We start from the raw sequence: 14,495 nt of genomic DNA, 5'->3' as shown, positions 1-14,495 counted from the left end.
ATGGAGTAAACAATTGTGAAGAGCATTTCCAAACATATGAAGGAGGAAAAGATGACCAGGAGTAGTTATCACAGATCTGTGAAGTGGAAATTGTGCCTCACCAGTCTGATGGGTTTTATCTTGACTTTAGCAAGAGTGCTGCCACTGAGTTCCATCAGCTTCTTACAGACAAAATGATGAAACACAGGCAGAATAAATGTGCTCTGTGATGGACTGAAAACTGGCTGGTCTCAGAGGGCTCTGATGGGTAGCACAAAATCCACTTAGAGACTAGACAGTAGAGATGCACCCCATGATATGGGAACTAAAAACTTTTAATATGTCAATTAATGAGCAGGGTGGCAGGGTAGAGAACACCCTCCACAAATCTGGAGAATTTCGGAACTCAGAGCAGGCTGATATCCCAGAGGAATATGGACATATGGGAGAGAGTCCAGTCAGAGGCCACAGAGATTATAAAGAATCTGGGATATTATCTGTCTTATGAGGAAAGATTGAGAAGGATGGGATGTTCTGCCTGGAGAACAGAAGGCTAAGGGGGATTTTTCCACACATCCAAATATTTGATGGGAAAGATTGGAGAGGATGGAGCCAGATTATTCTCAATGCTGCCCAGTGACAGGACAAGAGTAATTGGGCACAAGCTGAAACATTAACACAAGTTGTTCCTGAACAGTGTAGATTTACTGAGGGGATGAACAGTTTGTAGGGAGAAGTTGTGGACTCTCCCTCCTTGAAGATATTCTCATTTGGCCAGATGTGGTCCAGGGCAGCCTTCTCTGGATGACCCTGTTTGAGCAGGGTGACGTGGGCAAGGTGGTCTCAAGAGAAGTTTTCAACCTCAGCTGCTTTGTGGTTTTTTGAATCATTGTATAATTTAGTTGCCAAAATCTGGTGCATTTTATCTGGGCCTCATGTGCAGGTTGAGATCTGAAAAAAGAAGGAATTTATGAAGGGTTATCTCTGACAAATGAATATCTGCCCTAATCATGTTGAAGCCCAACATCACAGAGACTTGGACAGGTTTTCAAATTTCCATGCCAGGAGTTTAAATTTCACATATTTACAAGCAAACAAAATGGTTAAAAACTACACAAGAGTTTGAGGAATACTGTTAGTGGAGGAATTTGCCAGCCATAGTGCATAACTTTTATTTTTCTGGAATATTTAACTTTGGCATTATTTTACCACTCATTTATTCCCCATTGTAAACTGTAGGTAGAAAGATATATGACAAACAACTCTTTCTTTCCTTAACTCACTTCCCTTCTGATGAGCTGCAAGACAAATTTAATTAGGAAGGGAATTCCTGAAAAATAAATGCAACGTGCTCCAGATGGGAATTGCATATTGAGGTTGTTCCTGATGCCTGCTCCTTGCTCAGATGAAACACCCACTAAGTCGGGTGTTTATAGCAGAGAAGCATGTAACTATGTGTGGAGAATGAGCTGCACAGGAAATGATACATAGGCATTCCCAGTAAACAGAGTTATGAAGGATATCTGTCTTTATCCATGTATCAGAGTGTACGTGGCTTTTCAGAAGAAAAAGTACTAACGCACTAATGTACTAAAAGTAAAATGTTTTGTTGGTTCACCATTGTTTATAGAGACCAGTGATGGTACATCCTCCAGCAAAATTATCAAAAACTGATGACAGTTATGATCTTTGTTGGTATCAAGACTGTATTACAGATACATCCACAAGGAAATATGGAAATATATCAATGCAGCAAGGACAGCAACTGACTTCTCTTTTTTTTCAGATATATCCCCAGAAATGTTACAGTACTAACACTCATCCAAATTTTGTTTCCCCAGGAATTGCAGGTCCCCACTTAAAAGCAGACCAGACTTCACTTCATGGTAAAATGGAAAGTTCTGCCTGTAATGTGATGACCAGAAGGAAACCAGCAGCTGTTGACAGTGTTGCAATGCCAAGTCCAGTATTATCTCTCCTACCTTCATCATCAGCAACATCTGAAGCAGGTAATGCTGTTTTCACTCCAGCCCCTCTGTTTCTTCCCCATCTTCCTCCTTCTGGAGCTGTACCATATGTTCACCCAATTCTCTTCCTGATTGGAAAAGTAGCTGCAAATATGAATATCTAATGTGATAATCAGGCTGTAACATCTCCAATGCTTTCTTGCCGTGATTGTAGATCTTGGCACATCAAATCTATTTTATTCACACACCAGCACTTGTGCAATAATGAGGATGCAAGTAGCACCAGCCTGTAGGGTCTAGCAGGACACTCTGAAGCAAGACTCCTGGGTTCCTTCCTCAGCCCCATTCTTCATTTCTTTTAAATGCTCCCACCCCTGTAGCATGAACAAACCGAATACACAGTGAATTGCTGAGGAGCAGATGAGATTTCTTACTGCATACTTCAGTGATTTTAGCATAATATTCGGTCTTGCAAATGCAAAATTGTCTGGGGCAATGAGCAGTGATTTAAAATACCAGAATAAATAAGTCAGAATAGCATGCTTTTCTATCAACTTATATTTTGTGCTTCTATTTTGAATCAGATCAGAAAGGTGATATCTTTATACCCTTGGAAATTGAGCCAAGTCATTCAGGCATCATCATGCCTTTCCTTGGGCATGGATAGAGAGGTTAATCTTCCATTTTTTATTAATTTCCAGTGACTGGGGAATCCATAGTTCATTACCCTACATGCATTAGGAGTTTTATAGTCTAGTCAAACTTTTGATGCCACATTCAAAAGAAACATATTTGTATCACTGACTTACAGAATTATTGCATATTTAATCATTCAGCTGAAAGTGCTTTTTCAACGCACTTATTTTTATTTCCCTCGCACTTCTTGAATAAATTCTGAAAACAAGGGTTTCATACTGCAAATTAGCCTCTGTAAAGATAAATTTTTATATTAAAAAAATCAGGATTGTCTATTTAGTCTTTAGTACTTTCCTATATATAAACCAAGGACAGATTTTTAAAGCAGCAGAGAAGGAAAGCACACAAATATTTTATGATCCGTTACAAGATGAAAGTGTATGCTTGACTGCATAGTTCATTCTTTCCATTTTCAGAAGTCTAATTAAATTGTTGGTTTATCTGTAGCCCAGATGTTGAAATAATTTAGCTGAAAACTGAAAGAAACTGTGTTAATGGGAAAACAGGACAGTGCTATGGGTTTCCTGTAATTAATAGGAAGCTCTTTGAAAATTCCTCCATTCAATGCAAGCCAAGAAATTGACCCCAGCTTTGAGCAGCCTCCTCTGTGCCATGTTCTTGCAAATGGCCTCAGGCACCTCTGAAGGGATGGAGAATAACAGGCAGCAAGAAGGATTTTAGGGCTTCAGACATAACAGGGTCATCCAGAATAAACTTATGGGGATAAAGACAAACATCCAAAGGGTCTGATCTGCCTGGGCTCACCTCCTTGTTCACCATCACTGCTGGAATGGGTCTTTCAGCCTCCTCTAGCTCCCCTTGGAAATACGTATTTTTGTTAGGAGTGGCTCTCTTTGCTTCAGAAGCTGTTTCCAGCATCATTTCATTCCTGCATGGCTTCCCAGCATGGCCTGCAGCCATTTCTGATCTGTGAGACGGAGCCTCACTGCACCTGTGGACCCTGGGGAGGGCAGAAGCACCAGGCCTCCGTGTGCCCTGTTTGGAATGTGTGAAGCTGTGGTTTAAGGCTAACATTGGTTCTTGCTTGTTTTGGGGCAGCTAGCTGGGGTTATTTAGAGAGTGAGAAAAGTATAAAAGCTCGTGCTGCATCATGCATTTGTATTTTCCCTTCCTTTTAAGCTGGATTTTGCCTTTGTGGAGGCAGACCAGAAAAAAATCCAAAAAACTAAGACCAACACAGACCAGCCGGGGTCCAGGGTTGGGCAGGGTCTGTCTGGATAAAATGGAAAAGATTAATGCATGGCTTTGGCTTTCAGCCGAGCAGTATGTCACATGGCAATATAGGAAAATATTTTATATCAAAGGTTGCTTACCAAGAGCTTCCAGATGAGTTGATAACACCTAATGGCTCTCACTTCAATGCTAGTTTACTTTGGCAGATCTCCCTGGTATTTCATCATAGGCACACCTCATCAAAGCTTCCCCCTGCAGGCCCATCAGACTCTTTCTGCATAGTCTTCCTACACCAAACGTAGAATCAGATGTCCCTGACATTCAATAATCAAAATTATGTTGGGTTTCCTAATATCTCATTTTAAAAGCCTGACCTGAAAGCACAGGTACTTACCCAGTACATGCATTCTGGCTACTGGTAGACTGTGTAACAACTCAGATGATTTTTAGAGCCTGCAAGTTCAGAGGGTTGCTAGGAAGAAAGAAAAAGAATGATTAGTAGCTTCTAACAAGCTCCCTGAGAAAGCCATAAACACCCCAAAGCATTTACAAAGGAAAAATTAGTGCAGTAAGCCAGCACAGAACAGCACATAGGGGTTTTTTTTTCCAAAATGTGAAAATGTGTTTCAGCACAAAAATGAACAGACTTGTGAGTTTGCAAAGTTTTATAAGGGCAAAGAAAGTATCTAAACATGAAGAAATGCACTGAAAGTGGTGTTCAGCCATCCATTTACATGCAGGAGCAGACGCCTACCCACAATTGCCTGCATGTCAGTTAATTTTGGGGAATTGGGCAGTTTGGCAGAAGGCAGGTGCCAGCCTTTGCTCCACTGGGGCCGTGTCTATTCAGAATCAGGCTCCACTCAGGACTCTCAGCCTGAGTGACCTCTTGAGTGCCTGCGAGGGTTTCAGGATGGACAGGAGCTCTGTGTTCTTACCCAGCATCAGGACATCAAAACAATGTGCAAGGTCATCTTGAACTGCACAGTGTTCCCATTTTAGGGTTTAGAAGCTGAGGTCATCCTCTGCCAGCTGTACAGACCAGGTCTCCACTGACCACGCTCAAGTGGTAACACCAATCTGCAGAAACAGCTGGCAGCAGATAAATCTCAGTAAACACATAACATCTTCGCAGGGACTTGGCTAAGGCTTTATTTCAATCTTTTTTTCCCCAGTTCCTTGGCTTGCTTTCTTGCAATGAAAATTGAGAGTAAAGCCAAATCTCCTGGTATCATCGTGATACCTTGCAAGCTTTCCTGCATTTCTGATAAATTTTCCATTGTCAATCACCAACTGAAAAATTTCAGCTTTACTTTCAGGAAAAAAAAAAAAAAGCACCTCAATATTGTAATTAAAAAAAATATCGGATTTGAAAATGTGCCCTGACTATAGAAATAAAAGGCAAAAGGTGGACAGTGAACTTGAGGAGTATGCCAAATGTTTGATTTTTTAGATCTTCTGACCTGAAGCTACTCTCAGGATATGGGTGGGACTCAAAGGATTTTAATGCTTAAGGCTGAAGTTATTGGGGCTCCTTATGTCAATCACCAGTGAGAACAGATGAGAATAATCATTTTCTGTGACAGGGACTTAACCTTTTTTGATCAAATTTCTGGGAAATAGCTTGCTGCCACTTGCCTTTAGGGATCTTGAATCCACAGTTTTTTAGGGGTGACCTACTTGGGAGGAATTTTGTGCAACTAATTAGCTTCTCCTGAGCAACTTGGATATTTCATTTCCTTTCTCTTTTCCTTTGGTACCAAAATGACTGCATTCCTCTTTTCTTTTGTCCTTTGTGAACCACAAACTGCAAATGGGTTTTATTTTTCTTTTTGGTGTGGGGAGTGGGTTACATATGGAAAATGTATTTTGTTTTGTAATTAATGAAAACCAGACTTTGGGAAGTTGGCCATCCCAGGTCTTTATTTATAAGAGAGCATATGTCTGTGTTTTGTTTATGACTCACTCCTGCTTCTTACATTGTAACTTGGGTTTGTTTATGCAAGCTCTTGGCTGAATCCAAGCAACATGGTGGTATAAGAGCCAATAATTTATGTTCTCCAAGAGGGGAGGCCAGTGAATGAGGTTTATATGCTGAATCTGTCACAGCCCATAGAGAGCAAGAGGAGATTCTACAACTTGACAGCTCCTGGTTATCTGCAGAAAATGCTACAATAGCAACTTTATTTAAACTACTGCTGGAAGATTAGCCTGTTAGCCATGAAGGCAGAGATAACCCCCAAATGAACCTTTCTCAAAATCTTGCCTGCTTGGGAAACTTCAGGGATTTCAAACCCAAATGACTGCTTGACAGTCAGGTGTAAATTAAGTTTGCAAGTAGATGTGGGCTGAGGTTAATTTAGTAGGATGTTTTATTCTTTACCAAAAAGGAAATTCTGAGTTCCATCATTTCTTTCCCAGCAGCACAGAACGGGTACGTTAGGAGTGAAAGGGAGCACCAGTTATTGCAATAGCAGAATTAATACATTCTGCTTCCCTCACAAAGGGGTAGTTACTTCTAATCTGTGTGCAAATCCTGAGCTCTGAACAGATGCCATGTTCAGGAAAGGACAATGAGACAATTTAGGCAAAACAAGCAAGGTCTCGTGTCCTAAGCAAAGGACAAGGAGCCAAGAAATTCTGGGTACTCTTCCCAGCTCTGACAATGACTCACAACGTGACCTTGGCAAGAAACTTAACTACTTTGGACTTGGTTCAGATCTAAAGTAAGTGATCTGAACCAGGAGTAAGCTTACTTTGGGGGCATTAAAGTCAATTATATGACTGAGTAGGTTCAGCTAGTATCTGAAGAGATGATAGTACAGAAACCCAGGCAGGGGTAATGAATTTGCCACAGATGAAGTGACCCACACGTCTTGTCTCTGCCCACTAGTTTCAGCAACAAACACTTTTCATACTAACTGGCATTCGTGACAAGAATTAAAGGCTGAATTGAAGACATCAGGATTATATCTTTGAGGTACAGAAGGTTTAATAGTTAAGTTGGACCAATATGACAGCTATGCTAAGCTTCCTTCTCTCCAATTAAAGGTTAGAAAAATGAGAATGAAGCAAACTCATGCTAAAACATTGCTGTAGCAAAAGCTTTGTTGCTTTAGAAGAGGGAACAGGCAATCTCTGAAGACTACTTGTGTGAAAGTTGTATTTCCATCTACTCTTCATGATGCTAGAAAAAAAAAGAAGAATTTCCAGTTACTGTTGTTTGACCCACCCCTGTTTCTCTCCTTGTCTCCCAACAGCCAGCTCACCGCTGAAGAAAAGGTTCAAGCGCCGTGAAATCGAAGCAATCCAGTGCGAGGTGCGCAAGATGTGCAACTACACCAAGATCCTGTCCACAAAGAAGAACCTGGACCATGTGAACAAGATCCTGAAAGCCAAGCGGCTGCAGAGACAATCAAAGACAGGCAATAACTTCGTGAAGAAGAGGAGGGGGCGTCCTCGGAAGCAACCCCTTTCCTTTGACGAAGACTCCAGAGACCAAATGCCCGTTCTGGAAAAATGCGTTGACCTTCCGAGCAAAAGAGGTCAGAGACCAACACTCAACCCGTTAATGTTGGAGCAAGCAGCCACTCAAGATACAATCATGGCCACCATCGAGGCTGTCATACACATGGCTCGAGAGACGCCACCGCTGCCGCCTCCTCTGCCTCCTCCACCCCCTCCACTCCCTCTCCCTCTGCCTCGGGCGCCCCGGGTCGGAAAAAGGAAAAACAAGTCCCCGCAGGAGGAAGAGGAGGACGTGAAAGTGAAGCGGCACCGTAAGGGCAGAGGGAGCGAAAGCGAAGGCCTTCCCTAAGGCCAGTGCACCTCGTGAGATGTTGGGTGCCCACAGTGGAGCACGCCAGGACTGGGGGACAGGAGGTGCACAGTCGGCCTCACCCCTTTGGCAGCACCAGACTGACCTGTCCCTTCAGCAGCCAGAACTCATTGCAGAGAGCTGTGCCAGCTGGGGCGCGCATCTTTCCTCTTCATCGCTTTGACCCAAGCCACCCCCCCAAGGAAAGAGGGGGGAAAGGTGCGGGAAAAGTGGGGGATACAGGGGAGGAGGATGTGTGTCAAAGTTGGAAAAAGCATGAACTCTGCCGAGTTTCCAAAACTAATCTGAATCTCAGCATTGCTGTTCTCATACCGTACCCAGAGGCTGGAAGTCATCCTCGCAGATAGCGGAACATTGTCACTAAGGGTGCATGCTCGACTCTGATTCTGTTTGGTGGGCCAGGTGGAACTAAGAGTAACTTTACCATAGTATAAATCACTGTAAAAAAGCAAAAAAAAAAAAAAGGAAAAAAAAAAGAAACAAAGAAACAAAGAAAGAAACAAAGAAAGAAACAAAGAAGAAAAAACCCAACAAAAATTAATGTAATTTTCTCAACTGTGATATTGGTTATAACCTATTTGATTTTTTTTTTCCAGTTTTATATACCTACCAGGCTTTGGGACAGCATAAGCCAAAATGCCTGGCTCCTGCTAGAACTATATATTTCTTTCTCATTTACTTGCCTAGTTACAACTAGCTGCAATATAGGCAATAGAAAATTAGAGCCTTACACGCGTGCACACTAATTCCGAGTGCTATCCCAAGAAACAATGGAATATCACAGCATTTAAAATAAGGTATACACGGATATTCGGTTACAATAACACGTTTATATGAAGCAACTTGGCAATGGCATGTGAAAAAGGGGTCATCCATCAGCCAAGTTGTTTTGATGCTCGGTACATATGAGTAGAGAACAGCAAGACACTTCTGGGGAATAGTTATAGTAAACATGGAAAAAAATCACCAAAAAAATAATATAAAAAGATAAAAGGAAAAAAAATAGGACACAAAAAAAAAAATAGAATAAAAACCAGAACCCAAATCTACCAAGTTTTTGCCATCTGCAATTCCCAGTGAAATTAATGGGAAAATCAGAATATTAATAATTTGCTTTGGGTAGCAATGCCTTGATATTATCTTTTAAAGAAAATAGATAAAGTAGATTGTTTAAAAAAAAATATAGAACAAACCCTATGGATAATAGATCCTTTCTTGGCAATTATTTCTGAAAAAAAAAAAGAAAAGGAATAAGTGTTCTTATCTGAAAATAGAAATAAAAATGTTCAAAGGGTATCACCACTGCAATTGTATTAATGCCACTTTGGACATGTTCTCCAAGTTGTGGTTGCCTTAATAAACTAAAAAATAATTTTTTTTTTGTACATAATGTAATTATAAAGCTCTCAGTCTGCATGGATGCAAACTGTGTGTGACAAATCGTCTCTTTAAATGGTCAGTTCAAATTGTACATTTCTCATTCGAGTTGTCCATTAGCCATTGATAAAACTTGGGTAAAATACCCAAGCTCCATATCCACAGCCCAATTAAAATGTTTCACTAAAACAAAGACTGAACAAAAAACTGTTCCATTGCAGTGTCAATGCTTTTAAAAAAGAAAGTAAATTGTTGAAATTTGAAATAGGTACTTTCAACTTTATTTCCTTTCTTTTTAAATCCTGCGGTGCACTCAACACCTAGCATGGCAAGATGGATATTAAAATGGGAACAGGGAGGGAAGATTCCACCAAGGGAGGGGGGATTGGAATTTCTTAGTGGTTGACAAGCCAAATTCTATTCCCTTTTTCAAGAAATCTTGAATTGGTTTATTGCCAAGGAAGCTTCATATAGCACGACACTAAAAAAAAAAAAAGCAAAAAAAAGAAGAACTACAAGAAAACCCCACCAAAAAAACAAAACAACAAACTCAACGAAAAGTCCCCACAAAAAAATATTGTGTTTCTATTCTGTTATTTATTTACAAAAATCATATCAAGACTATGGTGTTAGAGGAACACTGTAAACATACAACTCGTTGTTTTTTAGAGACTGATTTTTCTTCTGTGATAGCACCTTAGCTTATTAAAACTGAACGCATATGGGGATAGGATTGCGTCGGGGAGCTGGAAGAGGGGATGTATTATTTTTTATTTTTTTAAGACTGGAACAAATTTTGAGGTCCTAACTCCTTAAAACTGATAAGAGGGATCGCAGAATTTTGTTTCCAATTTGTTTTGCATCATTCATCATACCTATTTGTGCTTTTTGTTTTCCAATTAATGCAGCTTAGAAATAAATTGGCTGGTTGCTCGTTCTGTTAAAACCAATTTTGCTTTTCAGCTCTCTTGAATTAGCACAGTGTTATTGACTGAAGTTGTAGGCCTGCAGAAAAAAACCCTAAACCTCATTGAACTCCTCTCTTCTTCCTTATAAAACATTGGATTGAGGTTTAGTTAACTTATAAATCTTTTATTCCCAATCTCCTTTGGGCTTGAAAGTAGGTGACAGTCACTTAAAATGACAGAAAAAAATCGTAAGTTTAGTATTCCAGGTAGCTGAAATTAAGCCAAAAAACTTATCCTTAGTTTTATCTCCAGTGATGTCCTTCCTAGCGTTGAAGGACATTTCAGTGTGTAGCGAGGGAAAAGTAGGTCTGAAGGCAACAAATTCTGCCATCCAACGCCCATCGTGGCTTCCAGAGGGTCAGAGTGCCCCCAAGGGCTGGATTTGGGCTGGACCTTTCCGGACACACTGGGATAAAACTGCCCCAGGGAAGGATAATGGAGTGGCTGCTGCTTCTCAAGCTCCTGAGATTTGGGAAAAGAATGCTCTTATCCTTCCAAAAAGTGCTATCCAAAAGGCTGCTAGAGGCACAGTGTTTAAGGAGAGCATCCACACGGAGGGAACAACCCCACAGACCCTTCGTTGAGCAAAACCATGAAGGGGTCCTATTTGTCCTAGAGAAACTAAGCTCAGGACTTGGTAGCTAAAAGCTCTCAGCATGGGATGGGCTCTACCCAGAAGATCAAGGTTTGTGTTTTCATGGCAAGAAGGTGCTGGTGGAGCGTGGTGCTGTGGTTCAGCTTTGGATCTTTGTCCACACAACACCCTCATGCAGCTGGTCCTGGGCTGACAGGGAGAGTGGCTTGTTAGTGTCATAAACAGCAGACTGAAAATACTGTTAGATGGCACTCAGAGTTTGTGTTCTGCATGTTGCATAGTCTATAAAGATGATAAGCAAGTTGCTGACAGAATAATATTTTAAGGCGATGTACTACATGCAGATCATAAAGGATTTAGTTTTAGGGCTTAAGGCTAAAATCCCACTCCTGCCGTTTATTACCCAACAATGTTACAGTAATGAGCTTTTTGAGTTTTTTTTTTCCCTTACCACAAGGAAGATTTACTGAGGAACTCTCTGGATTCTCTCCACACATTTCCAAATACTGTATAATACTGGGGTGAAAGCCCTTTTGCTTACTAAGACCAAAAAAACCTTTCAAACACCTCCACTGTGTCACAGATTAGCACACATCTGAGCATGCTTCAATAAAAACACAAAACAGTATCACGTGGCTGTGAGCCATATGAAATAAGGCCACGGGTTTGCATCCACTCTGTGGGTCTTTTATTCCTCAATCCAGTGTAAAACCAGAAATGGGGATAAATATTCAGGGAGAGAGGAAAAAAAAAAAAAAAAAAAAAAAAACATTACCACTTGTGTCTCCAAGACCTTCATGCTGCCAGTTTCTTGAGCCCTTCAATATTAAATTTTCTGTGAAGCACCTTGCATGTTTTTGGATAACTGTAAAAAAGAAATGGAAAAAAATAAATTTAAAAGAGGTGAAAATAGTCATCAGCTACCCAAGTATCCTACAGCATGGCCCATTTGGCAGAAATGTTGTGGAACATAGAATATTCTAATTGTGACTATTTGGGTAGCATCTGGTGCAATGGGGTGCCAGTTCATCACGAGGACTTCTGAGCACTACAATAAAGCACCAAATAAACATAAATCATTGTTCCAAACACAAGGATTTCCCTAACTCTTATTTTCACAGGCCCTGATTCAGGACTGCACGTAAGCACATCTAATGAGCATCCTGAAGACTTTGAAGAACAAGTAAAAGAATACAGGGAAAAGGGAAACAAAAAAAAAAAACACCAAAATTTTTTTATAAAAGGAAAAAGGAATCCAAGAAACAAAACCAGGATGGTTTTCTGAATTGAAAAAATAAACATCTTGCCCTTGTAATGCCTCTTCTTTCCATATCATCCAAAAACTGGGGTGCAGCAGTTCTGAGATAATTAGAAGCACATTTCAACAAAGAACACATATTGGAGATCTCCTTAAGATGCCTGCCTAGTTTGCATAAAACACTACATAGAAAAAAAAAGAAAAAGAAAAAAATATAAAAACATGAAAAGAGCTGCCAATTGGACAACATGGGGAAGCAGTTCAATCCCATGTTGGTTTGTTTTACTTTTCTTTTTCTTTATTTTTTAAGCTATTTCTTAAATAATAAATGCACATGAAGTGTTAAATATGTATATACTGTATTTCAAAAAATTAAAAAATCAAACGAATGGGGCACAAGATTGTTCTATAAGTCGTGCTGGCTAATTTTTAGTTTGTATTCATAAGTGGTTTTTAAAAGCCTTTTTTAAAGTGTAATTTGCATGTTCTACTTTGATTGTATGTAAACATATTTTAGAGCAAAAAAATGTATTTGTATTTTATTGAATATAGAGGCAAGAAAAAAACTTGTACATTGTTTGAAATGTTCTTTTTGTAACAGTTTTTATTCATGAAGCATTTTTGTACATTTAAAAATGGATATGGACTTGATGTTCTTTGAGGCTTAGATACATCTGGCATGCTTTAATGTCATGCTCCTTCATGATCTTAGATGTTGGTTTTTAAACATTTTTTTCTAAAACAAAGCTCAGTCTTTTCGCTACCAAATCAGGTTAGCACAGTATAGAGCACTTAACTAAAAAAAAAAAAGAAAAAAAAAAGTTAATCCTATTCATATGTTATTCATTGTGTGAAATTAAAGGAATTCAATTCAGTCTAACATGAGTTGTGAATTCTTTTGTCTTATTTTCCATCTGTTTCCCATCACTAGGGAGTTTAATAGCTTTTGGGATACTAATACCATGCATTCACAAGCCCTCTTTATGGTAATGGATAAAAACATGCTTTGGTTCTGTTCTTTTTTATTTTCTTTCTTTCCTTCTTTCTTTCTTTCTTTCTTTCTTTTTTTTTTTTTTTTTTTTTTTTTTTAAATTTCTCCCAGAATATCCTTAAAAGTTAAAAATGGACTGTGCCGCGGGCCCCACGGGGGCCTCAGTGCTGTGCCTATCACTGAAAGGACAGAAACATCTCTGGTCCCAGTTGTGTCCTCGGGCACCAGTGGAGCAGAACTTGCCACCCAGGTGGGATTTCCACTCCAGATGGAGCATCCCTCTCCAGATCCCTGCAGGGCAGGCAGTCCCAGGGCTGGGCTGTCGACAGGGGGTGATGAGAGCCAGCTCTCTCCTCCCTGAGCAGCAGAGAGGAGAGGAAGGGCTGCGGGCCAAGGGGTATTTTCCGTTCAGCGCGGCCCCACGCTGTGGCAATGGCACAGGACACAGCTCGGCGCGGGGGTTTAAGTTTCCTTTCCAAGTCACTGCTGAGAGCAGTCTTGCTGCCATCGCAGGCTGTCAGCCTCAGCATCCACGAGCTCCATCCACAGCAATGCCAAGGTTTCATCTTTCTCCTCCTCAGAGAGAGCTCAGCACCTTCACCAGCAGCTCAGCAACCCCGTGGAAATTAAATCTCACCTCCTGGAGAAGTCAGTGATGCCCAGGCAGGGTAGATAAGTTAGCATCCTCTCTCATTCCTCCCTTCTGGAGCTTTGTGGGGTGGACTGCCTTGGTGGAACCAACTCATCCAACTGCAAAGACAGCCCCTCTGGCTGCTGTTTTGACAGCTGTTGCTTCATGTTACTGTAGTAGATCTGCTCCAAAGATCTCAGATGTGATGGGGTTTATTTTCTTTCTCTTTTCTCTCTCTTTCTCTGTATGAGACACGCATAGCCCCAGCTTTTGACAGCTTCCAAACGTGCTGACATTTTTGCTCAGTTTTTTTATCAGAATCTGTGATGTATAAGCTACTGGTCTCCAACTCTAACCACATTTTAGTAAAAAGCCTGTGGTAAAGCCCCTTAGGAAGCATCTGTGAACTGTCAAGATATGTGTTTGCTGCAGCAGTATCTCAGCACAGTTCTCTCCTCCTGCCAGCTCTTTCTTCAGGTTTACCTCCCATCAGCGTGACTCTGCTGTGCTTTGGTGGTGCCACCTCACAGCCATGGGGTAGTGAGGCATTGGGAAACAATGCTGGGGATGTTGATTTCTGTCTCTGGGTGAGGCAAGGGCATGAGGTGCTTCATCTGTGAGGTGTTCACCCTTTCTTGCCCCTGGGCTCTTATTTTTTCCCCACCAGGCTGGCACCACCAGAAGATCCCACTCCTCACCTGTCTCCTCCTGGGCAGGGAGGATCCTCTGGCCATCACCCCGGAGGGTGTCAGAGGGTCACACTTCTCTGGGATCCCTCTGCCACTCTTTCCTCTGTAGCTACTCCAGCTCTGCTCCTGTGGATTACAGCATCTCTGAGAAAAAACTCAGGAAGTCTTAGAAACAAAGTGTAGGGAATCAAGGAGCTCTGGTAGGGTCTAATCTTTTTTACACACTTTTTGTTTAATGATATCTGAGTCTTCTTCACTGGGGACAATCCTTAGTGGAACTCTCCAGGGAATCCTGCTTGAGAAGGGGTTTGG

The 14,495-nt window shown here is 41.0% G+C and overlaps 1 protein-coding gene across 3 annotated transcripts in view; it reads left to right on the top strand.

Annotated features, from left to right (window-relative positions):
• The window catches only part of SETBP1 (SET binding protein 1), a 271,338-nt gene extending 258,586 nt beyond the window's left edge, over positions 1–12,752 (top strand). For all 3 annotated transcript variants that reach the window (XM_063181025.1, XM_063181022.1, XM_063181024.1), the window contains 2 exons: positions 1,821–1,988; positions 7,097–12,752. In XM_063181025.1, coding sequence (XP_063037095.1) covers positions 1,821–1,988; positions 7,097–7,653 — 725 coding nt within the window. In that variant the 3' untranslated portion in view covers positions 7,654–12,752. The remainder of the gene's footprint in view (positions 1–1,820; positions 1,989–7,096) is intronic.
• The last annotated feature ends 1,743 nt before the right edge of the window (positions 12,753–14,495 follow it).

The sequence above is a fragment of the Melospiza melodia genome, chromosome Z, assembly GCF_035770615.1.
Source record: "Melospiza melodia melodia isolate bMelMel2 chromosome Z, bMelMel2.pri, whole genome shotgun sequence".
Lineage (NCBI taxonomy): Eukaryota > Metazoa > Chordata > Aves > Passeriformes > Passerellidae > Melospiza > Melospiza melodia.
The sequence above is the reverse complement of the archived record's forward strand: the minus strand, read 5'-3'. Positions and strand labels throughout refer to the sequence as shown.